Here is a 23,037-nt window from a genome sequence, read left to right as displayed (position 1 = left end):
TGTCACATGATCTTCAGAAATCATAATAATATACTGATTTACTGCTCAAGAAACATTTCTGATTATTATCAATGTTGAACACAGTTCTGCTGCACAATATTTTTGTGAAAACTGTGATATATTTTGTTTTTCAGGATTCACAGATGAATAGAAAGCTTAAAAGAACAGCATTTATTTGAAATAGAAATCTTTTGCAACATTATAAATGTCCTTACTGAATAATAGTATTCATTATTTATATATAAAAAAAAAAAAAAAAAACAATCTTACTGACCCTGAACTTTTGAATGGCAGTGTGTGTTTGCCTTATTTGAGCAAATAAATGCTATTCTCAGACAGGTTTGTATGAGACACTAGTGCTCCCAAGAGCTTCTGCTCTACAAACACAACAAAACCAGCCTGATCTGACAGAAACAACCCGTCAATTACATGATCTTCAGTGGCTGAACCATTTAGTACCGACATTTTTAATGCAGGATTTATAGAGGATTTTAACTTGTTTAACTCCAAATATTATTTGAGGAAATGAGCAAGTTATTTTGCGCAGGCCGTTTCCTAGCTAGACTCAAAGTCATTTTATTTAATGGATTCCCACACTGACTTTCTCAGAAAATTGTGTACTATGTGACACACTTCACCAAATTAGGAAGTGACTTTTGTAAAGCCGGCTGACGTCTGAGGGGCGGTAATCATTGTGTTGTGATGGTGGCCACAGATTGTTCCTCTTTCTGAGAAGCAGTGCTCAGTCTCTCCAGACTCATGTGACGATCACAGCAGTCACACACACCTGTTTCCAGCGCAGTGTTGTTTTACACACGACCCGTTCGTTATCTGACCAGCGCAGATCCAGGTTAGTGTGCCAGTTACGGAGGCAATTCACAGCGGTCACTCTCATGAACCCAAACAGCAGTGAGAAACAGGTCAACCGTCACAATCATCCAGCGCTGATTTAACAGACGCTTCTCAGGCACAAACAATAAACACAGCCAGTGTGTGTGTGTCATCAGTTTATTAAAATCCATCCATAATGCTTGATTGATCAAATACGACCGGCCTACATCTGCCAAACATCTTTAAATATAAAATACTTCAGATTTACTCTTAACAAAATACATACACCGATCAAAAGGTCTAAATATTTATTCTCTGGATGTGATGCACATGGAGCTGCGGGGGGTCAGCCGCAGGCGGATATGGGCTGGCTCAGGCCGCTGAAGTAGGATTTCTCTCTCTCGCTCATCAGCTCGAAGTGCAGCGGCTGGTGGCAGAAGTTACACTCGGCGGAGGAGTGCGGCTTCAGCTCCAGACCCACCTCCTTCCAGGCCTGCGTCAGCTTCTCTGTGAGGCACAAACACACACAACACTCAGCACACGCTACAAACTGAGACTCAATGCAGGTTTGTCATGCTTGTGGAGAGAGGCACAATCTGGCCAAACCGGTGCGATTATATAGCAACCCTAATAAAGTCACACATTTAAAAATTATTTATTTCATACCAAGTAGTTCAAATCTATTATTATATTTACTGACATATCACTCGAGACTTACTGATATAACAATGATAATTACAATTTATTCGGAGTTCTACTGTGTGCCGTTGTTGTCTCTGTGAACTGGAAGCTTATGACACTAAACCAAATTCCTTGTATGTGCAAACACACTTGGCAATAAAAGCTCTTTCTGATTCTGATGATGAGCACAGTCCTGCACTTCACTGCATATATTAACTCAAGGAAATCACAGCCTGTCGTCAGTTCGCCTTTTACTCAATTGCGTTCTGTACACACACCATTCACTAAAATACAGGAGTGACAACCGTATTTAGAGACATTCTACGCAGTGTGTACAGAACTGAACTACTAGTTGTTAATTATGTATTTAAACGTGCATCAGAAATGTCTTCATCTGTATGTGAGATGCAAGAAAATAACAGTGAAAGAAGTCTTAATTTAGCAGGTTTTGACACGGGGCTAGTTGTGCTCACGAGCCCTGTGCTAGTGTTGCCAGATCTTCATAGAAAAAACCCCAAACAAGAACAAGCACAAAAAAAAAAAAAAAAAAAAAAACACTAAAACACCCAAATGTTTTAGAACAAAAAAATAAAAAAAATTCTCTCATATCTGCAACAGACCACTTTATTAACTCCATAAAGTGCCTATGTGATGTGCCTATGTGTGCCTAAAAGCGCTTGTAAATATGAGGACATGGCAACACTGCAAGACAGTGCTCTCTAAAGCAGCCTCCCGAGCAGAAACAAAACACAGCACGTCTATCAGCGGTAGTTTTAGTTCAAATTGATGGACAAAAGAGTCTTTAGCCAAAAACAATGGCAGATACCAAATGGATAAATTCTTCTTCACTCCCTCAAGACGCCAAAATGTTGCTATGGTTACAAATGCAGGAGTGACTGCTGTTCTATACACACAGGGAATTATAATTTACTGGACTCACTCCCGCATTTAAATGGGGTTGTCACTCCTGAAACGTGGCTGTCGTGATCTGAGTTTAGTTTGCAGACAGACTCACCGACGAAGTAGCTCATCATCTGCGGCGTGTGGTGCGGCGTGGGAGCGATACGCAGCAGCTCATCTCCACGAGCCACCGTGGGGTAGTTAATGGCCTGGACATAGATGTTATAGCGGCTCATCATGATGTCGCACACCTGCGTGTTCTTCTCAGCATCTGACACCTGAGGACACACGTCAGTGTCAGTCAGGAGATTCAAACTTAACGCATGCACAAAACTAGAATAGCACATAAAACATCTGTGAATAAAGCACCGTTTCCATCCAACGAGTCAAAGAGAACAAAATCACAAACAAAACTGAGAGACTAAGGAGAAGCTTCAATGAGATCGTTCTGCTGGTTAGTCAAGTTATCACGTCCCTTTGCGCAAAGTCACATGACTCTTGATGCACATGGTGGAATTTATTCGTTAAATGCGTTTCCATCGTAGTTTATGCACATTTTCTCATATCAGATAAAAAGTTTATACTACTCAATTGTGTGCATAAGTTGTTGTAATGAGCATTTTTAGATTTTTCGTCATTTACATTTATTCATTTAGCTGACGCTTTTATCCAAAGCGACTTACAATTGCTATATATGTCAGAGGTCGCACGCCTCTGGAGCAACTAGGGGTTAAGTGTCTTGCTCAGGGACACATTGGTGTCTCACAGTGGATTCGAACCCGGGTCTCTCACACCAAAGGCATGTGTCTTATCCACTGCGCCATCACCACCCCCATCGTCATATCTTGACATTTCCATCCTGTGTTTTTGGTTACACTTTATTTTAAGGTGTCTTGTTACAGTGCAACTATACATTTAAGTACTGAGTAATATTACATTACATTTAGTAGACGCTTTTAACCAAAGCGACTTACAAATGGGGATAGAAGCAATCAATCAACATTTCATTTAGTGAAAGTGATTTTGTGCCTCTTTGTACTCACTATATGGTGAGGGTCAGGATTAGGGTTTGGTTTAGGGTTATGTGCATGTAATTGTGCATAATTTCTTGTTATTATAATAGTAAGTGCATGTAACATGTGGAACAAGGACACCTTAAAATAAAGCATTAATGCGTTTTTTTATGTGCTGTTCCAAAATGCTGATAAGAGGTGTACGGAAACAGTGAGTGTGAATGAGCAGGGGTAGTGTACGCACCCTGACGGGGATGATGTGGCTGGGGCAGTGCACCACCGGCAGGCCTGTGTCCAGCAGCATCTGCCGCAGCAGCTTGACGTTGCGCTGGTGTTTGCGGCGCAGCGCGCGGCCCTCCTCGCTCTTCAGGATCTGGACGGACTGGCGTGCGCCGGACAGCAGCATGGGCGGCAGAGACGTGGTGAAGATGAAGCCGGCAGCGTACGAGCGCACCGTGTCCACCAGAGCGTTAGTGCTGGCGATGTAGCCTCCGACGCAGCCGAACGCCTTCCCTGCACAAACACACACCAGAGGGCAGAGGTCAGATGCAGATACACACTACAGCAGAGAAATAACACTGAGAACTGACGGTCACTCGGGTCATCATCACAGAGCACAAGCTAAAACACACGAATCACAGTATCGTGAATAACAAAATACGGACACACAATTCATCCAAATACAGTCAAAATCACTATATGGCTTAGTGAGGTGATCAAATCACAAAGACCAGGATTTCATTAAATAATCCTGTTCACCACATGCTTTAGAGTGAAGCGGTAAAGCTATTAATGTTAGTATTAAAAATGTGTAAACTACTAAAAAGACAAGATTATTTCACTGTATAAGTGTTTAAAATACAAAATACATTCTTCAATTCTTCATTCTTACAGTGAAATCATAACAGTATTTCTTATTTGAGCAATAATAGGCAAAATATAAATTACTATAATTTCACTGTAAAATGATAGTCACTCATTTTTTTATTTTGTAGTAAATTACAAAAGGCAATATCTTTTTTTGCTTTTACTAATTTTCTATATTTAATAATAATAATAATAATAATAATAATAATAATAATAGTATTAATAATATTGTTCTTTTTATAGCTGTATTTTATAAACAAAACAAAATTTTGGCTAAATTGCGGCACCCAACAAACCTGGATTCAGAAAAAAAAAAAAAAAAAAAAGCAATCATGATTTTTATCAGTAAAATCACACTCCATCCCCCACACCCTTGCAGCCCTGGTGTGGAGTGATCGCCCAACGGACGACATGACAAACAGGATTGGTTGGTTTGGTGGGTGTTATGTAGCTGTACGTGTAGTGGCTCGTCTACACCCAGCTGACAGACAGCCATTCAGTGGCCATCAGTGTAATTCAATGAGAGCCAAACGAGGTCTCCGGTCTCTAAGCAACAGCAGATAAGGCTGACTCACCCAGAGTGCCGGAGATGATATCCATCTTGTGCATGACTCCGTCCCGGTCTCCGATGCCGCCTCCTCGAGGGCCGTAGAGCCCCACCGCATGCACCTCATCCACGAAGGTGATGGCGCCGAACTCGTGAGCCACGTCACACATCTGCTCCAGCGGACACACGGCACCTGCGGCACAAACCAGAGTCTGCGTGAGCACCGGAGCACAACCTCAGCTCAGCTCAGCTTACAGAGGGCCTGTGACTCACCGTCCATTGAGTGCACCGTCTCGAAGGCCACGATCTTGGGAGTGGAGGGATCTGATTTCTCCAGCAGCTCGCGCAAGTGCTTGGCGTCATTGTGACGGAAGATAAACTTCTTGGCGCCGCTGTTCCTGATGCCCTGAATCATTGAGGCGTGATTGCCCGCATCTGAATAGATCTCGCAACCTGAGGAGAAGCCACAGAAGCGCCGCTCTCAGAAATCTTACAAAGCAGCACAAACAAACACAAAAGGAACAGAAATGGAAATAAAACCTGTTTTCAGATTTACATGGTCATTTTCTTCATGAGAATAAATAAATCAATCTCACTGTGAGGTTTTTTATGTTTTTATTTATTTCTCTGCATCACAGCAGTGAGGTTTTGTAGGCCCTATGAAATCAGTTTTATTTTTTCCCAAATTACGTTTTTTCAGATTCATTTTTAGTGGTTAAATAATTGTATTAATCAAAAAAAAACATGTCTAATTAATTTAAAATGACAAACCTTATACAATTTTACATTTCTTAAATGTTTAACAAAAATGACACGTTTAGGGCCCTATGAAGAGTTTAATTTTTTTCTCACCTAATGTTTTATTTTCACAAAATTATTTGAATTATTTGTCTGATTATTTGAATGCATAAAAACTATTTAATTTATTCAAATTTATTCTTTCATTAGCCTTATGAATTTTCTCTGTGTTGTGTATTTAAATCTGGTTATCAATGAATGCATAAAACATCACTTTAATTTATCCTTTAATTATTGAAAATTAAACAAACTATTTTTGGCAACCAAAAGGGATTTACTATTAAACTCAAAACATAGAAGAAATATAGTTTGATTATTCCTTAAAAAAAAAAAACATTCATTCACACAGAGACACGCAGGATTCCTATTTAAATGGTCTTTGCAGCTTAATATTTACATGATACTAGTCCATATCGCGATTTGATATAAGTGTAATGACTTACTTTTGATTTATTCATCCAAAGTTTCCGTGACATTCTGCACTACACAGTAAATTTAGTTTTTATTACGACTGGATTCCGCATTTTCCGCATCACGGAAAACAGAGCCCTAATTTTGGCAGAATGTGCTTCGCATTCTTCATGCAAAACATGAAAGGGGAATAATCACCAGGCAGCATCTTAGCCAGCATGAAGAGCGTGGAGTCATTGGCCACGAAACACGAGGTGAAGAGCAAGGCCGCGTCCTTCCCGTGAAGATCAGCCAGCTCGTGCTCCAGAGCCACGTGAAACTTACTCGTCCCCGATATATTTCGAGTCCCTCCGGCTCCTGAACCGTGTTTCTCTAAAGTGTCCCTGTCAAAAGACATCACAGAGACGTTCATTTCAGCCCAAAAGCATTATATTAGGATTAAAAAAGGGTCTATTTTAGGACTTTTTCATGAGCCATTTACTGAAGATGTCAGCGCAAAGATCAAGACCCAAACCATGGTCATTAGGTCACTCACATTATGGTCTGCACCACCCGCGGGTGGCGGCTCATGCCGAGATAGTCGTTGCTGCACCACACAGAAACGTTTCTCTTGAAGGACAGCGACTCGGTGTAATCGTCCGCCATCGGGAACTCCGTCGCCCTGCGGTTCACGGTTTTAAACACGCGGTACGTGTGATCATCCTTCTTCTCTTCGATCTTCTTCTCGAAGAACTCATCATAGCGAAAGTTGGACACAGCTGGAAGAGAACAACGAGTGTGAAACTGCGTTTCAAAATAGGAAGTGGTTTGCTGTAGGAGTTTCTTCACTTTAACAGAACACATACTTTTGGGCATGTTCTCCTGCAGCAAGTGAGAGACCCTGGTGGGCCGCTGCTTCATCAGCTTCTTCATCAGGTTTCCTCCAGTCATGGTGTCCTTCACCAAAGGATTCAGCTCAGATGGAGAGACGTCTGGAAAACAGAGACGGACAGTTCAGTGGTTGGATTAGAGAGATCGAGTAGTTTTCAAAGCATCTTAACAAAAGAGGTGGAAAAGTTGCAGTTGTTAACCAATTTAACAACAATTACTGAAGGAAGTCAAATAAAACACATCTGGAAGGGCTGCGTGATTAAACAAAAACAAACTGCATCTCAAAACCATCTGTGCATTTGGGAAACCATACGCCAAACATCTCTCCAAACTCGTGATGAGAAGCATTTATCAACAAAAGAGAAGCTTTAGGGGCTCCCTGCGGATCGGTCATGGTTTAACGGTTCAATGCATAAAAATTAAGAAATTCGGACAGCCATAATTATGTGTATTGGAATTTTGCAGGTATTATAATTATTATTAAATTAACATTTTATTATTTTTCTTAATTTTTTTTTACAGTGAAATATTACAATGGCATTTTTTTCCGCTTTTCATAATAACAATAATAATAATAGAAGAATGGATTTTTTTAAATTGCAATTTTTCAATTTAATCATCATATCATCAGGCCTCTGACCAAACAGTTTTGTAAACGTGTTACTTCACCACCCCGAACATACAGTAAACCACAGCAGAGCCAAACACACTTCCCCACTTCCCCACAAACCTTTGCACATGGTGCGGACTTCAGAGACGTCCTCCTGAAGCGCCATGCTGGCCTGCCGCACCACGCCACTGTTCCCCTGCCCCATCTCGGCTGCCAGGAACGGGCATCTGGAGGCGGACGCTTGACCGGTGGGCGGCACGGGGTGACCCGCAGGCACTTTGGATGCCTCTTTGGCTTCTAATGCAAAGAGAAGAGGGGACATCCTTCAGCAAGGCACACAAACGCACTGAACTCAAGCACAAACGGCAGCAGAGACTGACCCTCGCCGGCTGGAGGAGTGCTCTCACTCTTCTGGAAGCTGGAGGACGAGGAGCAGAGCGAGCGCACCAGCGGCCTCGATGCAAGGTCCATCATGACGGGACACTTCACGGCATACGCCACCAAGGACTTTCTAGCCTGCTGCAGGAAGGTCTGGGGGACGCGAGACAGGAATGGGCAGCGGATGATGGCGTCCATGACTGATTGTCCAGAGAGTCTGGAAAGAAACACAGCAGAGGGTATTTCAAACAGTCGCCTACACTATATTGCCAAAAGTATTGGCACCCGCTTCTAATGAACAGGTTTGACTACTTTAGTAATTTCCATGAGAACAAATCTTAATGTTTAAGCATATAATGATATTCTAGGGAATTGTGTGCTTCTAATTTTATAGCAACAGTTTGGACAGAACCCTTTTCTATTCTAACAACAGTGCCTCTGTGTATAAGACACGGTTCAAAACGAGTCGGTGTGGAAGAACTTGAGCCAAAAACTCATCACCATACACTAATGGCTTGTACGTATGGGTTCAGTCATTTTAGACACTCCCAAAACTGTGGCAACAAAGATGGAAACATAATTATGTATTTAAAAATTTTATTTCCACCTCTGTTGCAACAGTTTTGGAAGTTTTCTGTTCCAAAGAAGGGTGTGTCCCAATACTTTTTTTACACAGCATTCCATACAGGAATGGCTCTAAAGGTCAGCAGCACTGGCTGGAGCGGTCTGCTTCTGTAACTCTCATACTTGGCACCGAGCCGTGACTGTATTACAGGGACAATGGCTCAGGGATAAACGCAGACACATGGTTCGGTCTTACAGGGATCAAAGCACACTACACTGAGTAAAGTTACAGTATGTGTGACAGCAATGCTCAACCCCTTACAGCAATATGAGCCTCCAAACACCATTAAGCCCCTTTCAGACAACACTAAAGCAGAGGTGAACATCAACATCCTCCTACAGCATCACTACAACCCTGCTGTCCTCCTTCAGACCATGACTCGTGATGATTAACTTACTGTATCTGTGAACAAACACGTTCATCTTCACTACAGGCTCACAGTACAACAGCTAAAACTGGCACTAACTTTACCAAAATAAACCTTTTACTGTAGTAACCATGGTTTTTTTGACGTATTGATTAATTTACCATTTGTATAAACACAGTTTTACAACAAATAACATGTTTAAACTATGGTTGGTGTAGTAAAATCATGGTTAATTTGTGGTAAAATCGTGGTTAATTTTCGCAAGGGTACGGAATATAACTATTGAATGGATATTTTCTCACTCAGGATCTGGATTTAAAGATAATTTATCAGTAAAGTGAAGACAGGTTACAGAAATCGTATGAGGATGGCGACGCGACGCGACCCGAGACGCGTCCCTAACTAAACGTGCCGCGCCGTTTCTTCATGAACAAACTAACGTTACTCACCTCACGAATGTGTGTCTGGGATGCTTGTTGTCTCACACTTGGGCTGTCAGTGAGCAGTATTTGCGGTCTTTGGCCTGGTTCTGTGTCGCGGTGAGCGAGTTTTATCGTTATCCTGCACTGAGGACGAACGAGAGGACACACGGACGCGCCGGGATTATATCAAAGCCCAGCTATCGCGAGACTTGCGTAACTGTGCGCCAGCGCCACCAAATATCGCGAGACTTGCGTAACTGTGCTCCAGCGCCGCAGACACGCCCATTTCCTTCCTGGAAACCTTCAGCTCATAAACCCTTTACTGACTAAAAACATTCTGATTGTTTGTGGTGGGAAACTCACTACTTTATTATTTCTTCTTATCTGTTTATGTTATTAATAAACGATACCAGAGATTTAAGGAAGTTTGGCGTTGCGCTCTCTTACCGGAACAGTTAGCATAAAAAAACACGACATTAATCATTTAAAAAACTCGTGCGTCTGAGATTTGCTATATAGATGACTATATATCATAAAGTAAATAAAAGAAGCAACACATGTGAATGTTAATCTTCCTGAACATAAATCTGCCTAAATCTTGTTTTCTTGTCGTGTTTGGAATGATATAAAGCTCAGTACAGAGTTATGTTCATTTTTGAAGAAAAAAAAATAATAATATATATATATATAAATAAGGCTTAATTGAATTAAGGACACGCTTAGAAAATATACAGAAAAGTGTGACACTTAATCATTATAAAAGTGGTTTGATCTTCAGAGAAACCGCAGAGAGTGATATCTCATATAAACAGAGACTGGAAGGAAGCAATATTGGTGCTATTTGGATGAGGAATATTATATTTAATGCAAAAATACTGCCACTGAAAGACAGATGTTATATAACTAGCCCTATTAAACCCTGTCTGTGGGCTAAAACTCCACTGACGTTAAATTGAATCTATACTTTGAGTGCCTTGGACTACTATTTTTGTATTATCTTAACCTTTACTTAGGCAAACATCACTATAATTATTGTTCATAAATACTGAAGAGCTACAAGAGAACAAAGTAAAATAAATTAATTAATAAAATGAATTAATGAATAAAATAGTAATTGTACATCAGAATGAAGAAACAAAAGTCAATATCAAAACTCCACTGAACAAAGCACTTTTTTATTACCCTTTTCATATAGTAAAATGAATGTATGCATGTCTGTATTATGCATTATTATTAGACTACTATGAGCCTGTAGATCTGTAAGCTGAGCAGATATAATAGGAAAATGAGCCTGACCTCATCTGGCATGCTGTCTACTTTGACACTTGTAAATATTGAGTAGCAAACCTTTTTTAAATGGCAAAATGTCACAAATTATGCCCATTTGTTCACAGCACTCGCAACACCAAGATCCTGGGTTTGATTCCTAGGAAATGCATAAACCAAAAATGCACAAAATGCTTGAATGTAATGAAGTGTAAATGTAGATGTACCTCCTGAGCAGGAGAGAATACAATGTTAATGGCACGCCTGATGATTTGAGTTAATGATCTTTAATGCAATAATTGTGTGTAGCATTTTCTTGATGTTTGCTGCAGGGATGAGACGCCGACCCGAGCTCATTTATCCAGATATCCACTCAGTCTGGTTCAGTGGAGTGAGAGCGTCCTCTACTGACACAGAGCAGCTTGTGTTAGTGTGTGACACACTCCCATCTGCTGGACTGGAAACCTGGGCCTGTAATCACAAGACAGTATGGCTCGGTTTCACAGACAGGGTTTAGACTAAACCAGGATTAGGCCATAGTTCAATTAGGACATTTAAGTAATTTTTATAAACATGCTAAGAACAAAACATCACTGGGGTGCATCTTGAGACAAAACAAAGGCACTGATATATTTTAAGATCAATCAGTGCAAGTTTATTTCAGTTGAAACAGCTCAGATTTAGTCTAGGACTAGACTTATGCCTCCTTTGTGAAGCCGGGAGCACACAGTGATTGGCTGATAGTCTCTGTCAGAGATTTATTCATGAAAATATTGTAGAGCGCAATATCATGTTGCCATGATCAAATAAAGGTTTAAAAATAAAAATGTTAATTGCCACATTCAAGCAAAGATTTTAAAATGCAGGATAAGAGTCACTAATTAAGCAAGTATATGTTCAGCTTATTGTCAGCCTCTTACATGTGTGCTTTTCATAATCAATTAGTGAATATGCATATAAACAGCCTTTTAATTAACAGAGTAGAATAATCTCTTAAAGTAGTAAAAAAATCCATTATTTAATTAATAAATACTGTACATTAGAATAATAAGACACTATATAGAGCTGGGACCAATTCAATGAAATCACTAACAACAGAATTCATCTTTGCGCTGCAGAGGTATCTGAATTTGTACAATCACACCTGCAGAAATATTGTTGAGATACACAACAGTTCTGCTATGGATTTGCTTGGAACTACTTTCCTTGCAGAAATAGGCAAACAAATAAATAAATGTATATATATATATATATATATATAATCAAATTGTGTCTAAAATGTAATTCACTTAATATTAACTTCTTTTTTGTTGAACATTTGTATAAAATCAATATCACGTTTTGCAATCGTGCTCATATTCATGAAAACAGCTCTCTTGCTCTTATTGTTTAAAATATAAAAACAAGATCTAATATACAGTAAGTACTTTTCTGAAATCATACCTTGAATCTTTTGAGCATTTGTAATAATTTTGGTGATTTTTTTTTTTTACAGTGAATTCTGACCAGCTCAGCACTATCAAATAAAATCATATTAGAAATATTATTAATATTAATGTATATTATGTAATATTGATGACATTTGAAGCAGGAAGATTTATCACCACATTCATGATGTTAACAAATAAATCAGACAATGCACTGACAATTTAGTGATATCCTGCAGTTGTGGTCTTGACTGGTCTTGAAATAAAATCCCGAACCCTTTTAGTCTGAGACCAAGCGAGTTCAAATGAGGTTGAGACCGAGACAAGACCGAGACCTTCAAAAAATGGTCTTAAGACCAGCCTCAAGACCAAGACTGGTCTCGAGTACTACAACCAACAGGTACGAAGACACAGCTGAAGATAATGGTTACATGGTTATAAACAGTCGAGTGATCGTGTCATTTACAGTGATTGCCGTACTCCATCTGACACCCTAGATCAGAGGTTCTCAGTGTTTGCTGAGGAGCAAACCAGATGTCACAGGTCTCAGACGTTCTTTGGTGGAGACTCCAGTAGCTGAAACGGGGCGTGTTCAAAACAAGTGGTCCAGGACAAGGGATGAGAAACACACCCACATTTGGGCCACGATTTTGTTGCTTTTTCTGGCCAAAATTGGTGGTCTATGATAGTAGTGTGATGTGTTCATTGATAAATGACCAATTCGATGAAATTCTGCAATTCTGAGATTGTTGTTGTTTGCTAGTTGCCATTTCAATGCTGTCTTGCCCTTTGTTTCTGTGGTGGATGATGTCTCACCCTCTTATTCTGTGGTGGATGATGTCTCACCCTTTGATTCTGTGGTAGATGCTGTCTCACCCTCTTATTCTGTGGTGGATGATGTCTCACTCTGATTCTGTGGTAGATGCTATCTCACCCTCTTATTCTGTGGTGGATGATGTCTCACCCTCTGATTCTGTGGTAGATGCTATCTCACCCTCTTATTCTGTGGTGAATGATGTCTCACCCTTTGATTCTGTGGTAGATGCTGTCTCACCCTCTGATTCTGTGGTAGATGCTATCTCACCCTCTTATTCTGTGGGGGATGATGTCTCACTCTTATTCTGTGGTGGATGATGTCTCACTCTCTGATTCTGTGGTTAGATGCTGTCACCCTCTGATTTTGTGGTAGATGCTGTCTCACCCTCTGATTTTGTGGTGGATGATGTCTCACTCTCCGATTCTGTGGTAGATTATGTCTCACTCTCTGATTTTGTGGTGGATGATGTCTCACTCTCCGATTCTGTGGTGGATGATGTCTCATTCTCTGATTCTGATTCTGTGGTGGATGATGTCTCACTCTCCGATTCTGTGGTGGATGATGTCTCACTCTCTGATTCTGATTATGTGGTAGATGCTGTCACCCTCTGATTTTGTGGTAGATGCTGTCTCACCCTCTGATTTTGTGGTGGATGATGTCTCACTCTCTGATTCTGTGGTAGGTTATGTCTCACTCACTGATTTTGTGGTGGATGATGTCTCAGCCTCTGATTTTGTGGTGGATGATGTCTCACTCTGATTCTTTGGTGGATGATGTCTCACCCTCTTATTCTGTGGGGATGATGTCTCGCTCTGATTCTGTGGTGGATGATGTCTCACTCTCCGATTCTGTGGTAGATTCTGTGGTCTCGAGTACTACAACCAACAGGTACGAAGACACAGCTGAAGATCATGGTTACATGGTTATAAACAGTCGAGTGATCGTGTCATTTACAGTGATTGCCGTACTCCATCTGACACCCTAGATCAGAGGTTCTCAGTGTTTGCTGAGGAGCAAACCAGATGTCACAGGTCTCAGACGTTCTTTGTTGGAGACTCCAGTAGCTGAAACGGGACGTGTTCAAAACAAGTGGTCCAGGACAAGGGATGAGAAACACACCCACATTTGGGCCACAATTTTGTTGCTTTTTCTGGCCAAAATTGGTGGTCTATGATAGTAGTGTGACGTGTTCATTGATAAATGACCAATTCTATGAAATTCTGCGATTCTGAGATTGTTGTTGTTTGCTAGTTGCCATTTCAATGCTGTCTTGCCCTTTGTTTCTGTGGTGGATGATGTCTCACCCTCTTATTCTGTGGTGGATGATGTCTCACCCTTTGATTCTGTGGTAGATGCTGTCTCACCCTCTGATTCTGTGGTAGATGCTGTCTCACCCTCTGATTCTGTGGTAGATGCTATCTCACCCTCTTATTCTGTGGTGAATGATGTCTCACCCTTTGATTCTGTGGTAGATGCTGTCTCACCCTCTGATTCTGTGGTAGATGCTATCTCACCCTCTTATTCTGTGGGGGATGATGTCTCACTCTCTGATTCTGTGGTAGATGCTGTCACCCTCTGATTTTGTGGTAGATGCTGTCTCACCCTCTGATTTTGTGGTGGATGATGTCTCACTCTGATTCTGTGGTGGATGATGTCTCACCCTCTGATTCTGTGGTAGATGCTATCTCACCCTCTTATTCTGTGGGGGATGATGTCTCACTCTCTGATTCTGTGGTAGATGCTGTCACCCTCTGATTTTGTGGTAGATGCTGTCTCACACTCTGATTTTGTGGTGGATGATGTCTCACTCTCATTGACTCTCCGCTATCTCACCCTCTATCTGACTCTCCGATTCTGTGGTGGATGATGTCTCAGCCTCTGATTCTGTGGTAGATGCTATCTCACCCTCTTATTCTGTGGGGGATGATGTCTCACTCTCTGATTCTGTGGTAGATGCTGTCACCTCTCTGATTTTGTGGTAGATGCTGTCTCACCCTCTGATTTTGTGGTGGATGATGTCTCACTCTGATTCTGTGGTGGATGATGTCTCACCCTCTGATTCTGTGGTAGATGCTATCTCACCCTCTTATTCTGTGGTGGATGATGTCTCACTCTCTGATTCTGTGGTGGATGATCACTCTCTGATTCTGTGGTAGATTATGTCTCACTCTCTGATTTTGTGGTGGATGATGTCTCACTCTCCGATTCTGTGGTGGATGATGTCTCATTCTCTGATTCTGTGGTGGATGATGTCTCACTCTCTGATTCTGATTCTGTGGTGGATGATGTCTCACTCTCTGATTCTGATTATGTGGTAGATGCTGTCACCCTCTGATTTTGTGGTAGATGCTGTCTCACCCTCTGATTTTGTGGTGGATGATGTCTCACTCTCCGATTCTGTAGTAGATTATGTCTCACTCACTGATTTTGTGGTGGATGATGTCTCACTCTAATTTTGTGGTGGATGATGTCTCACTCACTGATTTTGTGGTGGATGATGTCTCAGCCTCTTATTCTGTGGGGGATGATGTCTCGCTCTGATTCTGTGGTGGATGATGTCTCACTCTCCGATTCTGTGGTAGATTATGTCTCATTCACTGATTTTGTGGTGGATGATGTCTCACTCTGATTTTGTGGTGGATGATGTCTCATTCTGATTCTGTGGTCGATGATGTCTCACCCTCTTATTCTGTGGGGGATGATGTCTCACTCTGATTCTGTGGTGGATGATGTCTCACCCTCTTATTCTGTGGTGGATGATGTCTCAGCCTCTGATTTTGTGGTGGATGATGTCTCATTCTGATTCTGTGGTGGATGATGTCTCATTCTGATTCTGTGGTGCATGATGTCTCCCTCTCTGATTCTGATGTAGATGTTGTCTCACTCTCTGATTCTGTGGTGGATGATGTCTCACTCTCTGATTCTGTGGTAGATGCTGTCACCCTCTGATTTTGTGGTGGATGATGTCTCACTCTCCGATTCTGTGGTAGATTATGTCTCACTCTCTGATTTTGTGGTGGATGATGTCTTACTCTCCGATTCTGTGGTGGATGATGTCTCACTCTCTGATTCTGATTCTGTGGTACATGCTGTCACCCTCTGATTTTGTGGTAGATGCTGTCTCACCCTCTGATTTTTTGGTGAATGATGTCTCACTCTCCGATTCTGTGGTAGATTATGTCTCACTCACTGATTTTGTGGTGGATGATGTCTCACCCTCTTATTCTGTGGGGGATGATGTCTCACTCTGATTCTGTGGTGGATGATGTCTCACCCTCTTATTCTGTGGGGGATGATGTCTCAGCCTCTGATTTTGTGGTAGATGATGTCTCACTCTGATTCTTTGATGGATGATGTCTCACCCTCTTATTCTGTGGGGGATGATATCTCGCTCTGATTCTGTGGTGGATGATGTCTCACTCTCCGATTCTGTGGTAGATTATGTCTCATTCACTGATTTTGTGGTGGATGATGTCTCACTCTGATTTTGTGGTGGATGTTGTCTCACTCTGATTCTGTGGAGGATGATGTCTCACCCTCTTATTCTGTGGGGGCTGATGTCTCACTCTGATTCTGTGGTGGATGATGTCTCAGCCTCTGATTTTGTGGTGGATGATGTCTCAGCCTCTGATTTTGTGGTGGATGATGTCTCATTCTGATTCTGTGGTGGATGATGTCTCATTCTGATTCTGTGGTGCATGATGTCTCTCTCTCTGATTCTGATGTAGATGTTGTCTCACTCTCTGATTCTGTGGTGGATGATGTCTCACTCTCTGATTCTGTGGTAGATGCTGTCACCCTCTGATTCTGTGGTGGATGATGTCTCACTCTCCGATTCTGTGGTAGATTATGTCTCATTCACTGATTTTGTGGTGGATGATGTCTCACTCTGATTTTGTGGTGGATGTTGTCTCACTCTGATTCTGTGGAGGATGATGTCTCACCCTCTTATTCTGTGGGGGCTGATGTCTCACTCTGATTCTGTGGTGGATGATGTCTCAGCCTCTGATTTTGTGGTGGATGATGTCTCAGCCTCTGATTTTGTGGTGGATGATGTCTCATTCTGATTCTGTGGTGGATGATGTCTCATTCTGATTCTGTGGTGCATGATGTCTCTCTCTCTGATTCTGATGTAGATGTTGTCTCACTCTCTGATTCTGTGGTGGATGATGTCTCACTCTCTGATTCTGTGGTAGATGCTGTCACCCTCTGATTTTGTGGTGGATGATGTCTCACTCTCCGATTCTGTGGTAGATTATGTCTCACTCTCTGATTTTGTGGTGGATGATGTCTTACTCTCCGATTCTGTGGTGGATGATGTCTCACTCTCTGATTCTGATTCTGTGGTACATGCTGTCACCCTCTGATTTTGTGGTAGATGCTGTCTCACCCTCTGATTTTTTGATGAATGATGTCTCACTCTCCGATTCTGCGGTAGATTATGTCTCACTCACTGATTTTGTGGTGGATGATGTCTCACCCTCTTATTCTGTGGGGGATGATGTCTCACTCTGATTCTGTGGTGGATGATGTCTCACCCTCTTATTCTGTGGGGGATGATGTCTCAGCCTCTGATTTTGTGGTAGATGATGTCTCACTCTGATTCTTTGATGGATGATGTCTCACCCTCTTATTCTGTGGGGGATGATATCTCGCTCTGATTCTGTGGTGGATGATGTCTCACTCTCCGATTCTGTGGTAGATTATGTCTCATTCACTGATTTTGTGGTGGATGATGTCTCACTCTGATTTTGTGGTGGATGTTGTCTCACTCTGATTCTTTGGTGGATGATGTCTCACCCTCGTATTCTGTGGGGGATGATGTCTCACTCTGATTCTGTGGTGGATGATGTCTCAGCCTCTGATTTTGTGGTGGATGATGTCTCAGCCTCTGATTTTGTGGTGGATGATGTCTCAGCCTCTGATTTTGTGGTGGATGATGTCTCATTCTGATTCTGTGGTGGATGATTTCTCACCCTCTTATTCTGTGGGGGATGATGTCTCAGCCTCTGATTTAGTGGTGGATGATGTCTCAGCCTCTGATTTTGTGGTGGATGATGTCTCATTCTGATTCTGTGGTGGATGATGTCTCATTCTGATTCTGTGGTGGATGATTTCTCACCCTCTGATTCTGTGGTGGATGATGTCTCAGCCTCTGATTTTGTGGTGGATGATGTCTCAGCCTCTGATTTTGTGGTGGATGATGTCTCATTCTGATTCTGTGGTGGATGATTTCTCACCCTCTTATTCTGTGGGGGATGATGTCTCACTCTGATTCTGTGGTGGATGATGTCTCAGCCTCTGATTTTGTGGTGGATGATGTCTCACCCTCTTATTCTGTGGGGGATGATGTCTCACTCTGATTCTGTGGTGGATGATGTCTCAGCCTCTTATTTTGTGGTGGATGATGTCTCACTCTGATTCTGTGGTGGATGATGTCTCACCCTCTTATTCTGTGGGGGATGATGTCTCACTCTGATTCTTTGGTGGATGATGTCTCACCCTCTTATTCTTTGGGGATGATGTCTCACTCTGATTCTGTGGTGGATGATGTCTCACTCTGATAGTAGAATTACTGGCTATAGCATTATTTTTCAGAGAAACGGCTATGTAAACATAACATGTTTCTTAAATATCTACAAACATATTATGTTATTTTTTGGCTTTAGAAGAGCCAAAAACTTACATACAGCACCTTTAAGAAATTGTAAGGTATGGGGCCCCAAAATAATAGCTATATGTATAAAAAAACAAACAAAAAAAACGTATCACTCTCAGTGCTTTGGAATATTAATAAAAACATTTTTCTTTGGCTCAAAGAACAAATTAATTCAGTGTGCCAAACAAAGCAGGACTGTAATTGCCATAGACATTGCAAGTAAATATGTATTTACTAGTAGTTATCACTACTAAGTAACTTTTAAATGCTGCATAGAAATTATCACAGAAATGAAAAAATATACATTAAAAATCTAATTTTATCACTTAAAAAAAAAAAGCTTGAATAACCCATGACATTTCTCTTGCAAAACATGTTTAGTAAGTTTGCTAAAAATAAGCAAGAAAGAAAGAAGGCTCAGCCAACAATGTTGACAAAATGTCAAGAATAAGAACGACCAGAAATGTCTCTGAACAAGCAGCTTATCTTTTATTTATACACAGAAAATACAATACACAACACATATGATTTACAGTGGATGAGTAATCGCAACATGCCCTCACATGACTATTTCCTTCCACTAATTCACAACTTATGAAATATATTTACTACATTTAAATATTATTGATTTGGTGTGTTATAGTTACTATCACAGGGTTTGATGAAATGCACAGAAGAGTTACTGATTGCCTTGGATTGGTTGGGAGAATGAGATTCTTATAGATGTTTCAGATTTACTAATTACAAAACTCTAAAGACCTCACTCACTGGGTGGTGTTATTTTTTGCCGAATCTTTGTGGCACAGCCATGCTCCATATCTGTCCGGGAACAGTCTCCCAGTCGCGAGACTGTATCCTTTCCTCTGTGGACAAGCTGCTCCGAGTCCCCCGACCAAACCTGGAGTGCAAAAGAATAACACCAAAGTAAATCCTGTGGACATTTCTGTCATCTTTATGGTAGAGAATATCTTACAGACCACCCACAATCTTCCATACTATGCCACATATGCATATGTACTATGTTTACATATGCCACATCAACTAACCACTGGGGAACCTCAGGGTTCGGTCTTGGGCCCCTTCCACTTCTAACATTACTGAAATATTTCCCACCACTGCTACACACATCTCTACCTGTCACACCAGTCTCATGATCTCCACTGGACTATTACAATGCTCCTCCTGAGACCCTTCTTCGATGTGCAATCAAAACTCACAAATATAGGTTTTCAGTGCAAGGACTTGTGCTTGCATGCAGAACAGCAGCTGAATCTACACTAGTCAAGTGTATGTACAGTTGTATGCAGAGTTCTTACCTTGTTGACAGTATTGTTTAAGATGATAACTTTAAAGATGTGGTTATGATGTCATGCTCATTATGCCCTAGTAAAAAGTGTGCTTAATTGTAGTGAATCTTAGAAAAAAAAAAAAAAATGTAGTTGCAGATAATATAATATTAATGATATGAAAGGACACTTAAGTGACTTAAAGAGAGACACGTTCATTACTTTTATGATGTTTCTTAAAACTATACACACCGCTGTGGCTGGTGCAGCACTGAAGGGTTGCGTTCATATCTCTGAGAGCCATGGAGTAAAGAGCGCAACATTTCCACCAGAAGACGATCCTCCAGAAGATGATCCATCTGCTCTTCAGTGGCCTGTTACACATCAGGGACAGTCAGAATCTCCTTCCTTCACAAACATTCAAGCTGCTCTTTTACTTGAAAGTCTCTAGTCTGATATGCTACGACTGAGTAAGGAAGCTGTAGTGAACTTTCTTTAAATGTATGAGAAATTTCATAGCCAAAGGCATCTACCTGCCGCCATGCACTTCTGAACTTATATCGTCAAACATAGAATAGAAAGTGTGCGTCTCACCCCTCGACTCTCCAGCATGTTGTCGCTGTCTGCGTCCTCGCGTGACTCCAGCAGGAGTTTGCTCTGCTCCAGCATATCATCTTTGGGGATGGACTGGCCCATATCGGTCATGACCAGCAGCACACCCAGCAGCATGAACCACACGCCCGCTTCCATCACTACAGCACTACTACAGGTTTAGTGGGGTGTGTGTGGAGCAGAACTGGAGACTGGCCTTAAATACAGAGAGCGTTTGACCCCAGAGACAGAAGAGGGTCCATCTGTGATGCTGGGATTGGTGATGGTCTGTATGATGGATCCCACAGGAGATCAACATGCTCATTCAATCTCATTAACAGCTCAGCAAATACACTCCCAATACACTGGCCAGCTCCTGCTTTCCTTGTATCAGTCAGGAAAAATGATACTCTGATGACATGGTCAGAAACAGAGGATATCTGATGTGACTGAAGTCCTGGAGATGTATCCGTTAACGTTCATCTTGGCGACTGATGCTTGGTCCGCAGGAGTTTACAGCAATGGTAGAATAAACAACAACTCTTGAATGGTCATCAATGGAAAAAATATCCTTTTGCCCTCATGATGAGGTTGTTACAGTGTTTGCTAACTAAAGCCTGACACACACACACACTGGGATCAGCCATTAAAGTACTGCTCATGTCATCAGGGACGAATCTACGCAACACTTCCATTAACCACCATGACTACTAATCGGATTACAGACTGAAGAGCTGATGTGTGTTTGAGGTGTATCAGATGAAGTTTCTGTCTTAATAAAGCCTCATTTGCAAAGATGAATTTGTTCATAACAACAAAATGACTAAAACTATGTAAATAAAACAGGAAAAAAAGCGTTAACTACACAGTGGGGTCTAAAATATACTAGCATAGCAACACAAGGTCATGGGTTCGATTCCACAGAACACATATACACACTGTAGAAAATTAATGATGTAAATTGGGATTGTTGGAGTGTTTTACAAGAAAACAGGGTCACACTTTAGTTTGGGGACTCACTAATAACTTTGACTTTTGGCTCAGTAAACTCTTAATGTGCTGTTTATTAATAGTTAGTAAGGTAGTTGTTAAGTTTAGGTATAGGGTGGATTAAGGTATCTATCTAGAATATGATCGTGCAGAATAAAGCATTAATATCTGCTTGATAAGTACTAATATGCATGCTAATTAACAACAATTGTAGTTAATAATTGGTCTTTAAAATAAAGTTTTACCAGACAATACTATTTCAGTTGTTCTGCTTCATATTTCTAAGATTTCAAATGTTTTTCAGTGCAAGTCAAATGTGCTGTAAGCGAGAGACTCTAGATGAATGCATCTTCCTGTGAGCTGGAACATGTTGGTCTCTGAAGCCACTGCACACATCATCACACTGAAGCGGAGTCTCTCAGGAGAGTGCTTGTGTTTTAGAACAGATTTACTGCCGGCTGATGAAGCTTTACACTAGACTGGACCCTTAATAGCTCACCAGAAATGATCACTTAGCTGCTGAACGTTTATTGACTCAGAAATCTCTACAGCTGATCTCAAAGAGACAAAGGCTATATAGTCCCATCACTTACGTGTACGCCTGTGAAAAGACGTGTTTATTGTAAGTTTAACACAAGCTAACATATACGCTTTAAAAATCTGAATAGATTTTTGTAAAATAATGGAACATTAGATCATAAATATGGTCTCAAAAGTCATGGAAATGTATTAACAGAAATGTGTACGAACCCTGATACTTTCCAATGTCTGTTTCAGTATCCCAGTAAAGCATGTAAGGGTCACTTTTGCCACTCTGAGCTTTCTTTAACAGGTTTTTAATGGTTTGGACTGCTCGTTCAGCTTGTCTGTTCGACTGTGCGTCATATGTTCAAATTCCCATGCTTATGCAAAGTCCGTGAACTCTGTGCCGGTGTACTGTGGACCATTATCTGGTATTGCATGCCTCGTGAACATGGACTTCATGACCAATTACACTCTAGCAGTTGTGTCAGACAGTTTGCTGATTTCTGGGAATTTGGAGTAATAATCAACAGACAGTAAGTAATCTGAACCATTGAAATGGAACAGATCTGAGCCAATTTTTGACCAAGGTCTTCCTGGTATTGGATGTGGTATCCTTGTATTGCTATTCTTGACTGTATTACACACAAGACATTGGGAGACAAATTCTTCTATTCGGCCAATACAGAACATCCCTGGCTCTTTCTTTACATTTCACACCTCCACGATGTGAATCATGCATTTTCATCAACAGTCCATGTCTCAATTTGCTTATTTCTTCTTTGAAAGTCCAGTATGCCTGAATCTGTTTCGGAACCTCACTTCTTTCTTCAGGCCATCCATCCAGCCTCCTCTTTTCTTTGTGTATTTGACACTGCTTATCTTGTTCACATCAAGTAATTCAACTAGCATTTTTATTTGATTTGACGTTATCTCATTGGCCCTGCAGGTGTCGATCGCTTTTTCCAATGTGAGCTCTGCCTCATGCAACAGTCTGGCGTGAACTTTGTCTTTTTAACGCCACGTATGATTCTTCCCTTATAAGTGAATCAGTCAAACCGCAAAATTCAGTCTTTCGCCTTGTTTAAGATCTGTGACGTATACAAATAAGGTAGCGTAGCACACAAAATACAATATATCATCTGTGCATTAACATCTC

The 23,037-nt window shown here is 41.1% G+C and overlaps 2 protein-coding genes across 2 annotated transcripts; both read right to left on the bottom strand.

Annotated features, from left to right (window-relative positions):
• Positions 1-158: 158 nt before the first annotated feature.
• On the bottom strand, positions 159-9,508 carry LOC306854654 (5-aminolevulinate synthase, non-specific, mitochondrial-like). Its single transcript, XM_079392837.1, has 11 exons — positions 9,348-9,508; positions 7,909-8,123; positions 7,649-7,825; positions 6,894-7,019; positions 6,584-6,806; positions 6,247-6,431; positions 5,113-5,292; positions 4,868-5,032; positions 3,670-3,938; positions 2,528-2,690; positions 159-1,338 (listed from the first exon to the last, which is right to left on the bottom strand). The coding sequence occupies exons 2-11, from the start codon at positions 8,102-8,104 to the stop codon at positions 1,178-1,180; spliced, it is 1,845 nt and encodes a 614-aa protein (XP_079248963.1). The 5' UTR covers positions 8,105-8,123; positions 9,348-9,508; the 3' UTR covers positions 159-1,177.
• Positions 9,509-18,994: 9,486 nt separating this feature from the next.
• On the bottom strand, positions 18,995-21,397 carry LOC306854696 (uncharacterized protein). The gene is made up of 3 exons (XM_079392902.1): positions 20,370-21,397; positions 20,028-20,149; positions 18,995-19,387 (listed from the first exon to the last, which is right to left on the bottom strand). The coding sequence occupies exons 1-3, from the start codon at positions 20,523-20,525 to the stop codon at positions 19,267-19,269; spliced, it is 399 nt and encodes a 132-aa protein (XP_079249028.1). The 5' UTR covers positions 20,526-21,397; the 3' UTR covers positions 18,995-19,266.
• Positions 21,398-23,037: the final 1,640 nt, after the last annotated feature.

This window comes from Barbus barbus, assembly GCF_936440315.1.
Source record: "Barbus barbus genome assembly, chromosome: 35".
NCBI classification, from domain to species: Eukaryota; Metazoa; Chordata; class Actinopteri; order Cypriniformes; family Cyprinidae; genus Barbus; species Barbus barbus.
The sequence above is the reverse complement of the archived record's forward strand: the minus strand, read 5'-3'. Positions and strand labels throughout refer to the sequence as shown.

Bases quoted from the DNA above. Each gene is read 5' to 3' on its own strand.
- LOC306854654 (XM_079392837.1), bottom strand. From the start codon at position 8,104: ATGGACGCCATCATCCGCTGCCCATTCCTGTCTCGCGTCCCCCAGACC. The intron at 7,826-7,908 runs GTCAGTCTCTGC...TCTTTGCATTAG, and splicing joins CACTCCTCCAGCCGGCGAGG to AAGCCAAAGAGGCATCCAAA. The intron at 7,020-7,648 runs GTTTGTGGGGAA...TCTGTTTTCCAG, and splicing joins AGTCCGCACCATGTGCAAAG to ACGTCTCTCCATCTGAGCTG.
- LOC306854696 (XM_079392902.1), bottom strand. From the start codon at position 20,525: ATGGAAGCGGGCGTGTGGTTCATGCTGCTGGGTGTGCTGCTGGTCATG. The intron at 20,150-20,369 runs GTGAGACGCACA...GATGTGTAACAG, and splicing joins ACATGCTGGAGAGTCGAGGG to GCCACTGAAGAGCAGATGGA. The intron at 19,388-20,027 runs GTGTGTATAGTT...TTTGCACTCCAG, and splicing joins GTGCTGCACCAGCCACAGCG to GTTTGGTCGGGGGACTCGGA.